Genomic DNA, 16,028 nt, shown 5'->3' on the forward strand with positions numbered 1-16,028 from the left:
CGCAAATTGAAGGCCAATGGAGTGGTTAGGGGGTTATTTAAAAGAAGTGAGTACCTGTGTGTTGTAATACGTAGCTAATGTACTCTTCCAGTAACTAATTATATGCAATAAAAAATTATAACTCATTTACTTTCATATCTAAGTTAATTGGTATTCAAATTAAAATAAGACATGATACAACTTTTAATTAAGAGACATTAATTTATCAAAGGATACAACAGAACGCTTTTAGTATGTAGTGGTCCCTTTTTTATAATGTAAAAACAATAATTTGCTTGCTCACATTGTCCTGGCAAGGTGTCTCAGAGTGCGGCGGCTCGTCGGGCCCGTCGCTGGGGTTATGCTCGTCGCGCTCGCCCTCGCCTTTGTAGTAGTTCCACTCGTCTTCAGACTCCTCGCCGCTCTCAGCTACATTATCCACCAGAGCGCCGTCGACGTGGCCCTCTTCCACTGCACATACCATCACACATATATAAATAGTAAATACCACGATAGCAATCGTTCGATCGTGCTCCGCGGAACACCTGGCGATCACGCAACTTGGGCGTCCCCCTCGCAGACATCGGTATCAACAGGTGACACACCCTTATCAGAATAAACTCATACGCTCGATACAACACAAAAACAAAGAGTTATTTAGAAGCAATAAATATCACCGGTTGATTTGCTATCGCGTTCGAGCCGCTAGTATACGTTTTACCGGTCGCAAATTCAAACTTGCGAGACATTCACGGACGCCATTTCGAGAACGGATTGCAAAGACACGCCCGGTGGCGACTCCAACTTTGTAAAGATGTTAACAGAACCTGCGAGAATCCTTCGTTTGCCTGCGACGACACAGGGATGCGTCTGACGACGGTCCGTTCTATTTCCAGAGCACCGCTATGCATGAATCAACACAGAAATAACCTTTCACAAACCGTTCGGTATGTGAAAATAATCAACAACATTCGCTAAAATCCACATACCGTGAACGAAATTTTCACTATACAGATTATTATCTTGACCGTCGGTGTAATATTTGAGCCGTAAAATGTAGACAAAGCCCCGAATACAATAGCGCAGCGAGTGCAGAGAGTAGCACAGATCGGTCGACGTTCAATGAGCGACTGCGAGAGGATCGGGCGGGACGAGCGGGACGGCGACGCCGAGGGAGCGCGGTCGGCGGCGCGCCGCCACTGTGTCGGGGCACGGGCGCGCGTCTAGGGGTGTCCCTACCATTTATATTATTAAAAATATTCTATTAGATAAGTAACTTATCGATATAACTTACTTGGTAACATGGTATATTTATATTAAAATGCCTAAATAAGAACCTACATATAAACAATCCGAATACTTAGCACTTACATTTTATGTTTTCATAGTTTATTTTTTTTCATTATTATGACGCCATTATATAATTCCATTGTATTATATCTGGTTAATCACCCGCAAATACTATAAGACGAATATGAGCTAATTCATGTTTGTACCTACTTAGGATAAAAAAGGATTTGGAAGGATAGTAAAGTATAAAGTAAAATTATCTGGAATGTATACGAACATTTATATTTATACAAGAATTGACGTAAGCCTTGTTCGTAGCGGGAATACGCAATGTGAATATTTAACAACACAGTCATGATACTAAATTCACAATCAAAAAAGAATTGGCATTACTAAGCTGCCAGTAATATTAACATTTATTATTCTATCGGAAATATTTTAAAATAATAGGTGATTAACTTTCTACACGATGGAAACTTATATGATTTAAAAATACCACGTTTCGTCGGTATGTACTAATAGTAAATTGTAACCTATCATTTATTTTAGACTGAATGTTATTTCAAACTGTCCGTATATTTTTGTCATATCTACATTGTTGACCGAAATTAAATAAAGAAATGTGTTTGTCAACCAACACTACATTCCACTAAATTCAGTCGGTAATCAGGTACGTGTTTATTTTCCTTGCAAATGAAACGTAAACGCGACAATACCTTAAAGTAAAAAGACAAGATTTAATTAAAATGTCTTCTTATACGATTCGTAGTTACTTACTTTTTGTGTTTAATTCATTTTTAAGTTCCACTTCATTGGTCCTAATGAAAAAACGCTAGTAAAATCAATCATGTCTATAAACATGACACAGACTGTACTAAAAAACACGCGCATTCGCTTTTTTTTCATAGTGTTTGACACCGATTTCATAATATTTTAAGCAGCTCTCCTGGTTCGTCCACGTCACGGGCGTGCAAAAGCAGATGAGTTCTGCACATGCGTTTTTCAGTATCGACCTACAGTAAAAAGACATGTATTTTAACCATAGCGTTAAACCATGGTTGGTACAAATTCGCAGGCGCGAAAGTAGCTGAATTACTGTATTATATAAAAAAAGGTCAATACTTTGACAAGTGAACGTGCTTTATAATGAATAATTACAGATAAATAATTAAGAAAGTATGATATAGCGTTTGACTTATATGTCATCGATTTTTTTTGGAATCATTCACGTGATTTTAATTCATTCATTATGCTTTCAACTTTCCTTACACTTATGACAATATTCTTTCGGATTATGATTCGGAATGGTGTGAGGAAATGTCTCTAAAAATAAGACCAATATGACATCGTCGAAGAATTTCAAATATGACATGTAGCGGCCTCGCTTTTCCAGGTTTGTTGTGCATTTGATAGTAAACTGCATGACTGAAACCCAACATTATTATGGTCCCTACATCAAAGACCTATAGTCTTAAAAATTGAAGTTATTGGAGTACCTGTATGAGCTGGAGGCGTCGGTGGCGCCGGTTCGTGGTTCCTGGCTTCTGCGTCAATGTCATCGGCGTCCACGGCGGTCTCCGGGCCGAGGTCCTCGCTGTCGCTGTCGAAGTTGTCGACGCCATTGTCACCGGCGTCCGCGTCAGCGTCAGCTTCGGCGTCGTTACACTCGCCCGAGATGGCTGCGGCGGCGGCGGCGGCGGCAGCGTCTACTTGCCGCTTGCACGCCTCCGTGTCCACCGCGAATGGCGGCGCATTCGCCAACGCGTTGTCCAGCCTGATAAGAATAGTACATTACTAGTATTTGCTCGCGGTTTTAAGTCAAACACTGCATATTTCCGAGATGAAAACCCTCAATATATTATTATCCCGGGAGTTTGACTGCGTCCCTAGTAAATTTCATCCACATCCATTCAGCGGTTTATGTGTTAACTTTTCAAATATCTTGCATACAAACATATTAAGAAATTTTAAAATGTATGTATAACTAATGGTGCCCATAACGTCATCTGGACGAACTTAGCGTTGTCTCAGCCTATCTCATACATTCCCGATAAATCTCTCCGTAACAGAGAACACGCGCGATGCGAGTGGCCTCTCCGTGAGGACATCAGCTGTCGTCCACTTACTAGCTTATAAAGCTTAATACGTACTTTTCACCAAAATTATATTTTAAATAAGTTGAAAAGTTTTAGCGCAATTCGCCAACGAGCATGTTACCAAGCAAACAAATAAACAAAAACTTCAAAATTGTTTTACGTTCCATTAATTATTTCCCGCATCCTCTACTTATATTTTTCCAAAAATATTTATACACAGATATGGGAAATCTACGATTTTATTGTATTTAGACTTAGATAGATAGTAGGATTAGCCTAAAGGAACTCCAATCGTATTATGCTAAAGGCCTTCAAACATTCTACAACTTTTGAACTGTCGGTGTATAGACTATGGTGTTTTTAGCATGCTTCATTTGTATTGTTATTTTTTTACTGCCGACCACTGTATATGAATAGTTTTAATTTCAGAGCAAGATAAAAGATAGAAAAAAAAAACTATTTTCAATTAGACTCACAAATGTTATTTCTCAAAAGAAAAAAAAATGTATGAGCCTACAGAGACTAGGGAGTATGAGCCTAATGTTTTTTTAATTTATTCTAATAAATAAAATCAATTATTTTTAAACGAGAATATGTTAATTGCACTGACATAATTTTAAACATTACCATATAATTATTGGAAATACTTTCGATTTCAAATAGACATCTTAAAAAAATATTGTAAAGCCGCCATCGTTCAAGGCCGTTCGGCACAAAGTTATTTCGCATTACTTTGCACTATGTTATGAGAACCGGTTAACCGTTGGAAAAGATATTTAAATGTAGACATAAAAACGTGGCGCGATAAACTTACAACAACCACTTTTTAAAATAACGATTACGAACATCACCAGTCGTTGAAAATTACGTCATATTATGATAGCGTGAGTACCTAAATTAAATTGAACGCTATCGAATTACTGAGACAATATTATGACGCCATATTTATAAATAATTAATATTAACGCGTCCGAATTCCAGCTGATAATCTATGAGTGTTTTATGACCAACGTCTAGGAATAACGATGACTTTCTTTTAATCAGAACTCGGCTATAATTTATAAGATAGAAACTAAAACTAAAACATGTCGATTCCTTATGTTTACGCTGTCGTTAGACATTGTAATAAAACTATTTTTCGGATTTTATCACGATTTTTTATAATATAATATTCTCCGGACGTTTCGAAGACTTTGAAGCCTTCATGGTGATGGTAGTCCGCCTCGTGACCATGAAGGCTGCAAAGTCAAAAAATGTTTTATATGAAATATAAATGAATAATATAAAATATATTTTTTATTTCGATGAAAATATGTTGATTGCGACGTTTATTTTCAAATATCCACCTTTTATATTTTTCTGCGTGCTCTTTTCTATTATCTTTATACCCGCTTGACAGTCGCATAGATCAATCAATCAACGAAATCTACAAATGATTTAGTTCATTTCCGTCAGATTCCTTTAGTAACATTTTTCTTATAGCGCAGTAGCACTGAATCTGTCGTTTCTCTATAGGTCGACCGAAATATTTATATTCATGGTTCTTTGTACTTCAAAAACTGACCTTCGTGTAGATTTAAAACGATTTAGGGATGATTCATGCACGACTGAGTCGGGACCGTGCCAAGTTTAGGCCTAGCCTAATCGATCCTGTATTGCAGGGTGGCTAGGCTCGCTCGGTCTTGCATGAATCATCCATTAGGGTCGTATCCTACGAAACGTGATCTGAATTGTGCCGTACAAAACAATACATTTTTTGATAACGTTACATAATGTAAACACACAGTAACAATATATTGGAGAAGGAAACACGAATTAGGCGGAACGTGGTACGAACGATATTTATTTTTCTACTTGATGACGACATAAGGCAATCACTTATCTGACAGTAAGCGCCACTTTCATAAAAATCGGATTTATAGTTTAATTCCAAATTTAATAATAAGAAAACAGCAAAGCCTTTTTGAATTCAACTACCTATCAAAAAGTCCTATGAAAATTTCAGCCGCAACAGACAAACACTCCACAGCGTTGAATATAGGCACCGTGTAAAGTGCAACATTCCAAATATCTCTCATAGAAAAACATTGAGGGTAGGTCGTTTTATAACCAGAGTGCCCTCATCTTTCAAGCAGCGACCCGGTTTCAGCGTCGTAAGTCATCCCATACACTCTGGTAATAAACCATTGACTTTATGTTCTGATGCGTTTTCCCATATGCGAAGAATATTTTTGCTTTAGATTTTAGTTTTAAAAATATATGTTTTAAGGAAATCTTCACTAAAGTAAGAGATATCTGTAATTTGCAGGCTTTAGTGTGGATATCTACATAGTTCTGTCTATTTCAAACAACCGTATTTACTAGTAAACTTGAGCAAAATAGTTGGTTGGACTCTCCTTCGTCTTTATTTACGTGCACGAAACTGTTTTAAACGCTAGAACATTTAATATTTTCACATATAATTAAGATTATATGTGAAAATATTATCTTATCTTACCCAAGGTCCATGGGCGGGCAGTTGTCTGCGACAATGTCACGCGGGTCCTTCAGGAACACCACGATTATGGAGATATTGTCTGCGGATCCCTGCCGCTTTGCTTGCACGATAAGGCGCTTCGTCACTGCTTTCAAGTCATCTGTTAAAAAAAATAAACTACATTATACTCGTTGTCTATTACAATTTACAGTTATTACCCATTCCTAAAAGTAATGTAAATATTAGTGAAAATAATGATTTTTTGTTTAAGTTATAATTGTATACTTGATGATTAAAGAATTTTGATTATATTTGGTAGAAACTTGAATGTATTACATTTAAATACTAATTGGGAGCGGATAAAAAAAACCCTAAAAAAATGCCACACTGGTCTCGCAGTTTGTAAAAATAATTAATAATCATGGATATTTCGGCCTTTAAAATTTCGTCATATTAAATTTTAAAGGCCGAAATATCCATGATTATTAATTATTTTACATTTTCTTTCAACTGCGAGAACTAATCACTAACTAGACGTGAATTTAAATTTGCCAATACTTGTTTAGTTACCCAGATTAAAGCCGAAACAAAATGTATGAAAATGGACCTTGAGCTACCACCTTAACACAAAGTCAAAACAAAAGAGAACTCAACAATTAAATGCTCACGCATCATAACCATTCACAGTTCTAACCAGCAACACATTACATGAAAAAGTTTTACGAATTAAGCTCTTGTGTGTTATGTATGTAGGTATTAAATGCAAGAACTAATGTTCTTAGAAATGTATGCTTAGACGTGTAGACCCTAAGTAACACGAACCAAAGTAACGAGGTCTTAAACAATCCGATTACCGCAATAGGTGTTGGATGACACAACTGTCATTACAGTAGTGATGCACGCACCGGCATCTTTTATAACGCGTTAGAATGACTTGTCTAAAGGAAATCCCTACAATCTGTCTAATGGACACAACCAGATACCATCTCAAGTATAGGTTTCTACCAAACGACGTAACTTCAAGATAAGTGCAATTAAAATGTTATTAGACAATGGTCCGCCGGTCGTATTTCTTCAGAGTCATTATCCTTAAAATATGTGTGTGACATGTAGCGCTCGGACAGTGTTGCAAAGTCTATTATGTGCGTAATTTGTTGCGGCACAATACTGAACAGTGCTGACGGATATGGAGTAACGATGTTTATGTTTCGATTTGCCACAGCGCCGGTTGTATGTAAGGATGTCCTTGTTCTGTCTCAAGTCTGAGGGGCCGTGAGTCACAGGCCGCGGCACCGCTATTGTGGCCCACAATTTGCGTACGTGATGAGACTCGCTTATATGAAATTGCTATACCGAATGTCTTTCCAAACAGTACGAAAATACCACCCATACTGTGCACACGTGACCTTGAATTTGTTATCACCAAGGGACACGAGGAAAAACATTATAATTAATGTCCAATTTCCACCTACCTCGCCTATTTCACAGGACAAACGTCGGACTTGAGTCGTGAGGTAATATTACATGTCTGCGACATTAATTAGGTGTGGCATACATATTTTTTGTAATTAACATATAAAAGTCAACCATACCCTTTACGTGCAGTGTTATCATTATGAGTATAGAACGGCGTGTGTTTGCACTCACAATAATATAATTAAACCAAATAAGGTCGTCAACGCTTTCATAGCCAGGTCGTTTGTCGGACACACCCTGTCCTGCGCAGGGCGTGCCGGACCGGTATTTAAGCTGGCGGTACATTCAGTGTCGGTGCTGGGTTATAACGTACCGAACATTGCCACGTAGTCTTAGCGCACGCCTTGACTTTGCTCGCTATTTCGGGGCGCGGTCGTCGTCGCCGCCCCTACTTTTTACCCTGTTTGGCCTGGCTCTCGGCCAACCGCGCCCCGTCTACTTTCGGATGCAACCCTATAGACAGTTATTAATTTGATTTATGTTTCAAACGCGACATTACAGGACAAAGATTCTAAGATCTATTCTCGATACAACTAAAGTCCGATGAACATTTCGATCCGGTAATGTACACTACGAAACACTTACTTACTTATACTATATAGTGGTGACAGTTGCCAAAGTCGACTTTATTATAAAAATGAGCATTTTAAGAAACAATTCAGCATAAAAGCAAGGATCAAAACACAAGAAGCTTCACCTAATGAAATTCGTAACCAAGTACCTACCTACTTAAAAGTAGCACCGTCGCGCGGTCGCCTTTCCAAACAGACACAGCGGAAGTAACAGAGGCCAGTAAATAGGTTTGTAGTTGCTATAAGTGCAGCTGGTGATTGCGGGCACAAGTGGTGGATGCTAACGGTGACGCGGATGGAATGCACATAGACCATTGTTGCCTGCGGTACAGCAAAAACGAACCACGCTCCAGTGCCGGTCTTTCGAGACGACCGCGACCCAACTGCTTTTTGCATGCGGACAATTTATTGAAGCATTCATAACTACAAATCATTGCATGTTCTTTGACAATTTCAAAAGATACCTGGTCGGCGTGCATCGTGCGATATGAATTTTTAAGTTATATTCAAATAGCAAGGCATTGTATTCGCGAGGCTGCATTAGGTTTCCTTTCTCATACATATTAATAGTATGGCTGGGTAATTGTAGTAGGTCGGAAATCGAATCTACAGAGTGGAGACGGCGGGAAGGGGTGAAGGGGAAAAGGGAGGTGCAGGAGGCCGGATTAAGTGCAATTTTCCAGCAAGTTCATCCGGCCCGGCAGACACAGTGTACACAGAGCCGCTGCAGACTAGACGGCAGGTAAATACCCATTGCAACATACCATTACCTAGTACTACTCCTATAAAACTACCGAATATTACACACATAACACAAAATTAAAATTTATTCAGATCTATAACCATGAGTAAGAAGAATAAAAACTAAGATGCCGTAATTTAGGACAATGAATAGGCTATACGACTATAATAAATATTATAAATTCTAAAATTGTCGAAAGAAGACCGCATAATAATGTAATTGAATACTTGAAAAACTTGAGACAGCGCTTACATAAGGTATAAAAAGAAAATAAAGGCAACCGAGCTGCATCTGTGTGGAACGTGCTATAAGCAGCTGCACCATAAGGTATGTTGGGATAGGACCGGGTGAGTCGGTATAGGGAGGTAACCTCCCTTTCAACATGGCCGCCTTCAGCCAGTTCATAGGAAATACTTCCATACACACCCGGAAATAGGATGCAAAATGGGATACATCGCAGCGACTTTTCTATATGTTAGCTATCTATAAACTACGTTGCTGCACACAGACTATCCTTAAAAATATTCCAGCTCCATCCCAGTATTGATTGAAACTTACAAAATGTCTGGCTCTAGTGCGTCTATTTATAAATCCGATGAAAGGATTTTACAATTCAGCCGAAACGTGTTAAAAGCTTTACTTAAGGTTATAGATTAAGGTCCATTTTTCATACATTTTGTTTCACCTTTAATCTGGGTAACTAAACAAGTATTGACAAGTAAAGAATTTAAATTCACGTCTAGTTAGTGATTAGTTCTCGCAGTTGAAAGAAAAACGTAAAAATAATTAATATGCATGGATATTTCGGCCTTTAAAATTTAATAAGACGAAATTAAGTGCATAGTATATGTGTTTTTATACGATACTATCGAGCTATCGAGTCTCCGTAGGTGTGATAATTGATTATTGCCACTAAATACCGTCATACATCTTGCACCGATCATGACACGAGGAGCGAGCGTGGAGCGGCCCGGTATGCGTACCGCACATTGTGCAAGCGGGAACCGAACCCGAGTCGGCAGACACCGAGTCTGCGGTTTAACTGTATGCCGAGAAGCCAGTACTCATTGTTGATCACTATTTATAGTGCCTTCTTATTACGAACCGTTGTAGAAAAGGTCTGCTTTAGATATCAAACAGCTGTGAAACTCATATCCAACGTGCAGTATTTGCATCCACTCAAATCCTTTGAAGTGTTAATTGAACGTATGAGCAAATAAGACGGACGAGTGGGAGGCTGAGGGGATATAGTATATTTACAGGCGCATTATGTTATAGAAACAAAGTTGACGGTACTCAGGCGAGATATCGGATCGACAAGGGCGGCCCGGGAGCTCCAGCCGCCCGAGTCGACGCGCAGGCGACGCGACAGACGACAAACATCAAACTACTTCCAGCTAAAAGCTTTTCCGATAGCGTCAACATTACGCCGTAACGAAATACGATCCGGCCGTTTCATGGTTTTATACCTACACGCTTGTAAAAGTGTCCGTCCATTGATTTTCCGTCGGGTTAATGGAATTGAGGGAAATAAGATAATATTTATGAATCTAACACATAATATTATTGCGCTTTCAAATACCTACAATTAATCCTAAAGTTAAATATTTTTTTTATATCATAACCCAATATAATGACATTTTTGTTTGAGTAATTATTACTTTGATGGCCGTATATTTACATAACTTATAAGATAGTAATTTCAGGATGGACCCTGTAGGCTGTAAAGACCCTATGGTCTCCTGAGAAAGACTTCACATGTGATTATTGATTTGGTGTCAGTTTCTTTTCGACAAGTTTATTTGGCTTCAGTCATTTTATCTAATGGATTAAGGTTTGGACTTACCGACATAAACGACGGAATGTAACTAATTTTTAACATGAGTTTAAAATAAAATACTTATTCATTGCCCTGTTATATTACTATGTGGATAGTTTTAGTTAGACATATCATCCTAAATTATATTATATTTATGGTAAATACAGTAGCATTGTTTGCACAGCCAACAACTTAAACGTTCACACGAATACGTGACTATAATTAGCTTCCATCTGTCAGTATCAACTAAATTATCTCGATACACCCTGCATTTTAGCATCATCCTATAATAAACGGCGAGTCTAATCAATGAATTAATCGCTATTTTATAGAAACTCGTTTAATTGTTAGTGCGCACAGCGAAGCGTAATGAAATTGAGTGGGAACTTTCATGCACGCTCTGCGTTCATCAGTGGACCGGTAATTGGTTTGCGAGCGGGCGAATATGGCTCGGAACTAGTAGGAAGTGCACCACTGTGTGCTGTGTACAGTATACCGAGCGCCACCGGGAATCCTTCTAATTAAGGGAGTCAGTCGGCAGTCGCCGGGCGTCGCCGGCTCATGGCAGGGAGCGCCCGCCCGCGCCGCGTCGCGCGCCGACCCGAGCGCCATCCCCAATGACTTCATAATTGGAAGGCTGCCCGTTGGACCCTGTGTTGCATTCGCGCTATCTGTACCGCTTTGTGTCGCGTTTGCTGCACTGCCGGCGTGGCTGAGCAACTTTTTAATTGCCGCGCCATTGTGTACGAACATCAAATGAAAAACTAGTTCTATATTCAAACTTATCCAATTATTTTTAACAGTAGAAGGAACAGATCGCCGCCACAGATTATAATAATACAATATTCATTGTTTGTTTTTTTTATCTCCAATATATAATTTATTTCAAGGTAGCTTGCACATGATGTCAGTGTGTCAGAGGACATTTGATTAACATGTTGCATAAATTCACAGGCAAATAGACCTTAATTCCGACCCAGCAAAATAAATGTGGAGCGCGTGAAAGATGAGCATACGGTCAATTGTTGCATACATTTTCCGGGAAGCGCCATAATTATTGCAAGTCGGTACAAAAATAGTTGCACTGTTCATTACCTGAATGCGGCCCCATAAACAACTTAAATAAACATGCCATTTTAAAGGTAGCTGAACTGGTTGTTCTCACAGGCAATGTTCAAATTGGCATTTAACTTGCTGTAAGCGACAAATTACGCCTGCAGTCCTCATTAGTATGCATGACGATCAATCCCACGCACCAAATACCTTCCCAACGTTTGTCCTGCGATAGTACTACCAAATGATTCCAGGACAAATTAGAAAAAAAAATGTAATATAAAATCTTATTAATTTTACTCCCTAGTTCGTTAGATAAGAGAATCATGTTAGCTCATAGTGGTATTGTCTCGAGTATTAATTATAATGAAAATGTAATCGAGATAAATTAAAGCGATAAGCAGGTTGTTCTACAAATCACGATTCAAGCGCCCGTCTAATTTAAGATTAGTATTGTTGCGACAAGGGAATTTTACCAATTGACATTCTAATACTGAGAAATACATTATAATCTGCCCGAGTGGAAACTAGGTTTTAATTGAAAGGTGTACACTTCTCAATAGAATATCTACATTCAATTTAAATGTCAGCTTGTATTTGTAATTTTTCCATTATAACACTTTAAGGAAAACAATTTCGGTCATTTCACAAAAATTTCATAACATAACTAGGCATTACAGCAGTGTCAAAAGTCAATTTAGTTTCAAGATGATTTCAGCTTTTAACGAGAGCACTGAGTAATAAACGACCAACTGCGATGCGCTAACTAACAACCGCAATTAAGTAATCATTTACATAACCGAAACTTCGCATTTGGAGTAAGTGGTTAGATAAAATAATAGCAACGACTCGGTTCGCGTTGTATCCGCCAAGTGTCAATGATCCCGTCAAGAACTCCGCTTTTGCATGCCACGTACGGAACAATCAAAATATTCACATGTCATGTCATCTGGCCGTCATTCCGACGTTCCGATGATTTCACCGCGATACATGATCATGTCCGAGGAAGTCCACGCTCACGATCGATTTGGTGAAAATTGCACTAGTCTATTACTCTAATCACGAACGCAGCGGCCGCGCGGTCAACGCCCTCACGATTAACTAAACTATTCCACAATTAGTGATGGTTAAAGTACTATTTGAAAACAAATGGCTTTTTGAAATGCTTGTGTTATTCACAAACTGATACATACAAATTGGTGAATGTACACATTGAATAATAATGTTACGGTCAGAATTAACCACAAGCCTACATTTAATAAACAATACCGTGTTAAGGAAAATGAAAAATGTTTTCTAATTGCGTATATAAATTCTTGGCACAATAATGTTCTCACATTTATTTCATACCAAACTAGGTTAGATGCGATTATATCATACAATCTTATTAGGATTTAAGTAGAAAAAGGAATACGCCCGTAACACATTAAGACAGTTACTCGTCCGTCCAATTGTACCGGCGAGGTTATCTCTGTTTGTCATGCATGATTCATACAGCGGGCACACGTACACATATCCTGCTCAACGCCCGAGGTAACTACGTCGACTGTACGAGCCGAGAGCTAAGTGAAACCTGCAATGTTAAATGTAACGATTTCAATTAAAATTGATCGATTTTGAAATCGTTGCGAGCGAGCCGAGTGAACGGAGCCCGCGGAACGCATAAATATGCAAGTGCAGTTCAATAAACGTTCGGAGCAGCCAGTCCGGTAGGTTTTAATGCAAAATCCTTGTACAGCCGCAAATATTTGTGAGGGCGGAGGCGCGCCACCCGCGGGAGGATCCAGTGGCCATTGACGAGGTTGAAAAGGGACAGACATTTCAGTTACATTTTAACAGTTCGGATATGATTTATTCGAAAACAAAATTGCACTGCTGTACATGTTGGTGTAGGTAAAACTAATTTTATCAGTTTAATTATCGCAAACATGTTTTTCAATTTAAAGAATGAACAAAAAATTAACATACGAATGCAGCGATACATGTGACTTGTGAGAAATTGAATTACTGTCATGTGACTGCAATTCAAGTGATTCGTGTGAGCACTTAATTTGTCGCCTGTCTAGAAATATTATATTATCAAAACTCTTTCGAGAACTATTCAGAAGCAGTCACTTCTAGCCTGAAGCCAAGGATACAGAGTCTTACCCTATAGTTATATTAAACGTTAGTTTATAAATTGATTACATTTTCCTGTAGGTGTGCCGTGTAGTCTGTGTATTGAGTCGGACAGGCCGCCGTTATCAGCCGCCCTGTGCCGGTAATTACATTGCCAATACGGAGTGCATGCGCCGAGCCGGCCGGCGTCACCTCATCTGCTTGACCCGTCACCCGGTACGCCGCCGACGCAATCATTTGCAATTTCCGAACCCTTACTGCACTACCATTATAGAATTACACATACGATAGAAGCAAATTTTTTTTGAACTTATATGTGCATTGATAATTTTATTTTATTGATTTTTTATATAACAAGACGGAATGAGATTTTTATTAAAGTATCAATGAAAAGCCCAAAAACAAATAAGATAATGCTGGGACAAGACTAATTGGTTTCATGATACACAATAATATGAAGGAATATATTCATCTTACAATTCTTTTTCCAAGTACGTAACTGAATATGTTTTTTTTTCTCTTCTATTATACGATAGTAAGGGCGACCTCTGGTCATAAGCAGTATAACCGCCACCCACAACTTTAAATTAAAATCCTCTGTGTACAATGCATTATATTGCGCTAACAGTGTATTAGTTGTAGCCCATCGGATTAGCAAGCTAAGGAGGCAGTGGGCAGGGCACATAGTTCGCAGAACTGATGGCCGATGGGACAAGAGGTCGCTTCCAATAGGTCGATCTGGAAATCTTTGGGGGGAGGCCCATGTTCAGCAGTGGGTCATGATGAACAGTGTATTATGAATTATAACACAATAATTGCACCTTGTTGTTTGGCCACGGAAAAATATTGATGTATTATTCCATCCATATTTTCCTGTGGCGTCAGCTGATTGTACTAAATCTGACTCGAATCTTTTGAGCTTAGATGACGCGTTTGCGTTGTTTGTACGCAAGCTTGTGCTTAAACCGCATACAAAGTACGCATTAGACTCAACGTATGTATGTATGGCAGCCACTACTAAATAAGCATACATTTTACAATTCACTTTCTGCATTTTAAATATTCTTCAGGTTCGAATCATCAATTTATATTTTTTTTTTCTCGGATTAGAGCAATGGTTTACTCGCAACAAACAGACAGAAAGGGGGATTTAAAAGGGTGGCGGAAATATCAATATCCAACAAATTCATTGACAGCGCTATTTGACTAACCAAACTACCGTACCACCTCGGTTAAGCTGGTCTATATATTGTAGTATACGTCAGGGATAGCAAAGCACGAGCCCACGAATTTAATCAATAATAATCAACAAAAAGTTGAGACTCAAAGCCAGAAGACCGTCCCTGAACGGTTGAACAATAAAACCGCCCGTGGATAAGACTTTACTGGTCACATTATATATATATATTTTTTTTTCATAAAAAAGGACGTTAACTAACAAAGCTTTGCAACTCTAGTCTATGTATTACGTATAGACAACACTGCCTACAATGTTGCTGTACCAGATTAAGCAGTTCAACCAGTCCAGAAATATCTGAGGCGCGTCTACCTTTTTTCATTTACAGAACAAGCTATATTGTTAAAAATCGCGCTTGGTCATCTTATTACCAAGATCGACTAAAAAAATACAACAGTAAAGTAGTCAGAAACTGCTGAACTTATTTGGATGACAAATGCCACACAGATAGACCATGCCCTAAATTAACTATCTGCTTATTTATCTCAAAAATGTCCGATTTTTGCATAATAATAAGTTTAAAATAAAATTATTGAAGATATCGGGAATACATGTAGCATTTGATCTAGTCCTTACTATTTACTATCTTCGTATAAAACATGTACCTACTTGTACACAGAAACAGATCGAGTAAGACGAACTGTCAAGTACAACGATGTACAAAGGAAATTTTAACTCAACGCCGAGATACAAATAGTTTATAATGCATCTAAAATAAGGCCGGCGTTACTTGATAGAAGTAACCATGTTGACGAGTAAGGAACACTCGTCGAATGTAAACAAATACGCTCTTAAAATAAATCTGGGTCCGTCGACGATGGTCATTAGGCATTTAATTATTGTTTTTTTTTTTCAGATATCATCAACTCCTTGCCATTATATCGAAATAGATACGGTGGGAAAATACGATAGAGAATTAACCTTAAAATGTGTTTGATTATTAAGCTAAATAGGAGCCTAGATTACTAATTAAATAAATTTCCGAGAGAATAGAATGTAAATTAGAAAAGTAATAATGCAAGTTCATCCGGCAATTTTAGTAAGCGTTATACGAAAACCTCCTACTTATCTAAGAAGTTATGCCTATAAACTGCCAACAAATTCCTTTATACGTAACATTATTTTGAAAAGTACAAGTAAAAACATTAAAAATCTTTTTTCTTCATCATT

At 38.2% G+C, this 16,028-nt stretch overlaps 1 protein-coding gene across 1 annotated transcript in view; it reads right to left on the reverse strand.

Annotated features, from left to right (window-relative positions):
- The window catches only part of LOC115442330 (titin), an 82,991-nt gene that overhangs the window by 6,769 nt on the left and 60,194 nt on the right, over nt 1–16,028 (reverse strand). The window contains 3 exon segments of the mRNA XM_030167334.2: nt 284–450; nt 2,766–3,043; nt 5,863–6,001. Coding sequence (XP_030023194.2) covers nt 284–450; nt 2,766–3,043; nt 5,863–6,001 — 584 coding nt within the window.

Source organism: Manduca sexta, chromosome 17 (assembly GCF_014839805.1).
Source record: "Manduca sexta isolate Smith_Timp_Sample1 chromosome 17, JHU_Msex_v1.0, whole genome shotgun sequence".
In the NCBI taxonomy this organism is placed as follows: Eukaryota; Metazoa; Arthropoda; class Insecta; order Lepidoptera; family Sphingidae; genus Manduca; species Manduca sexta.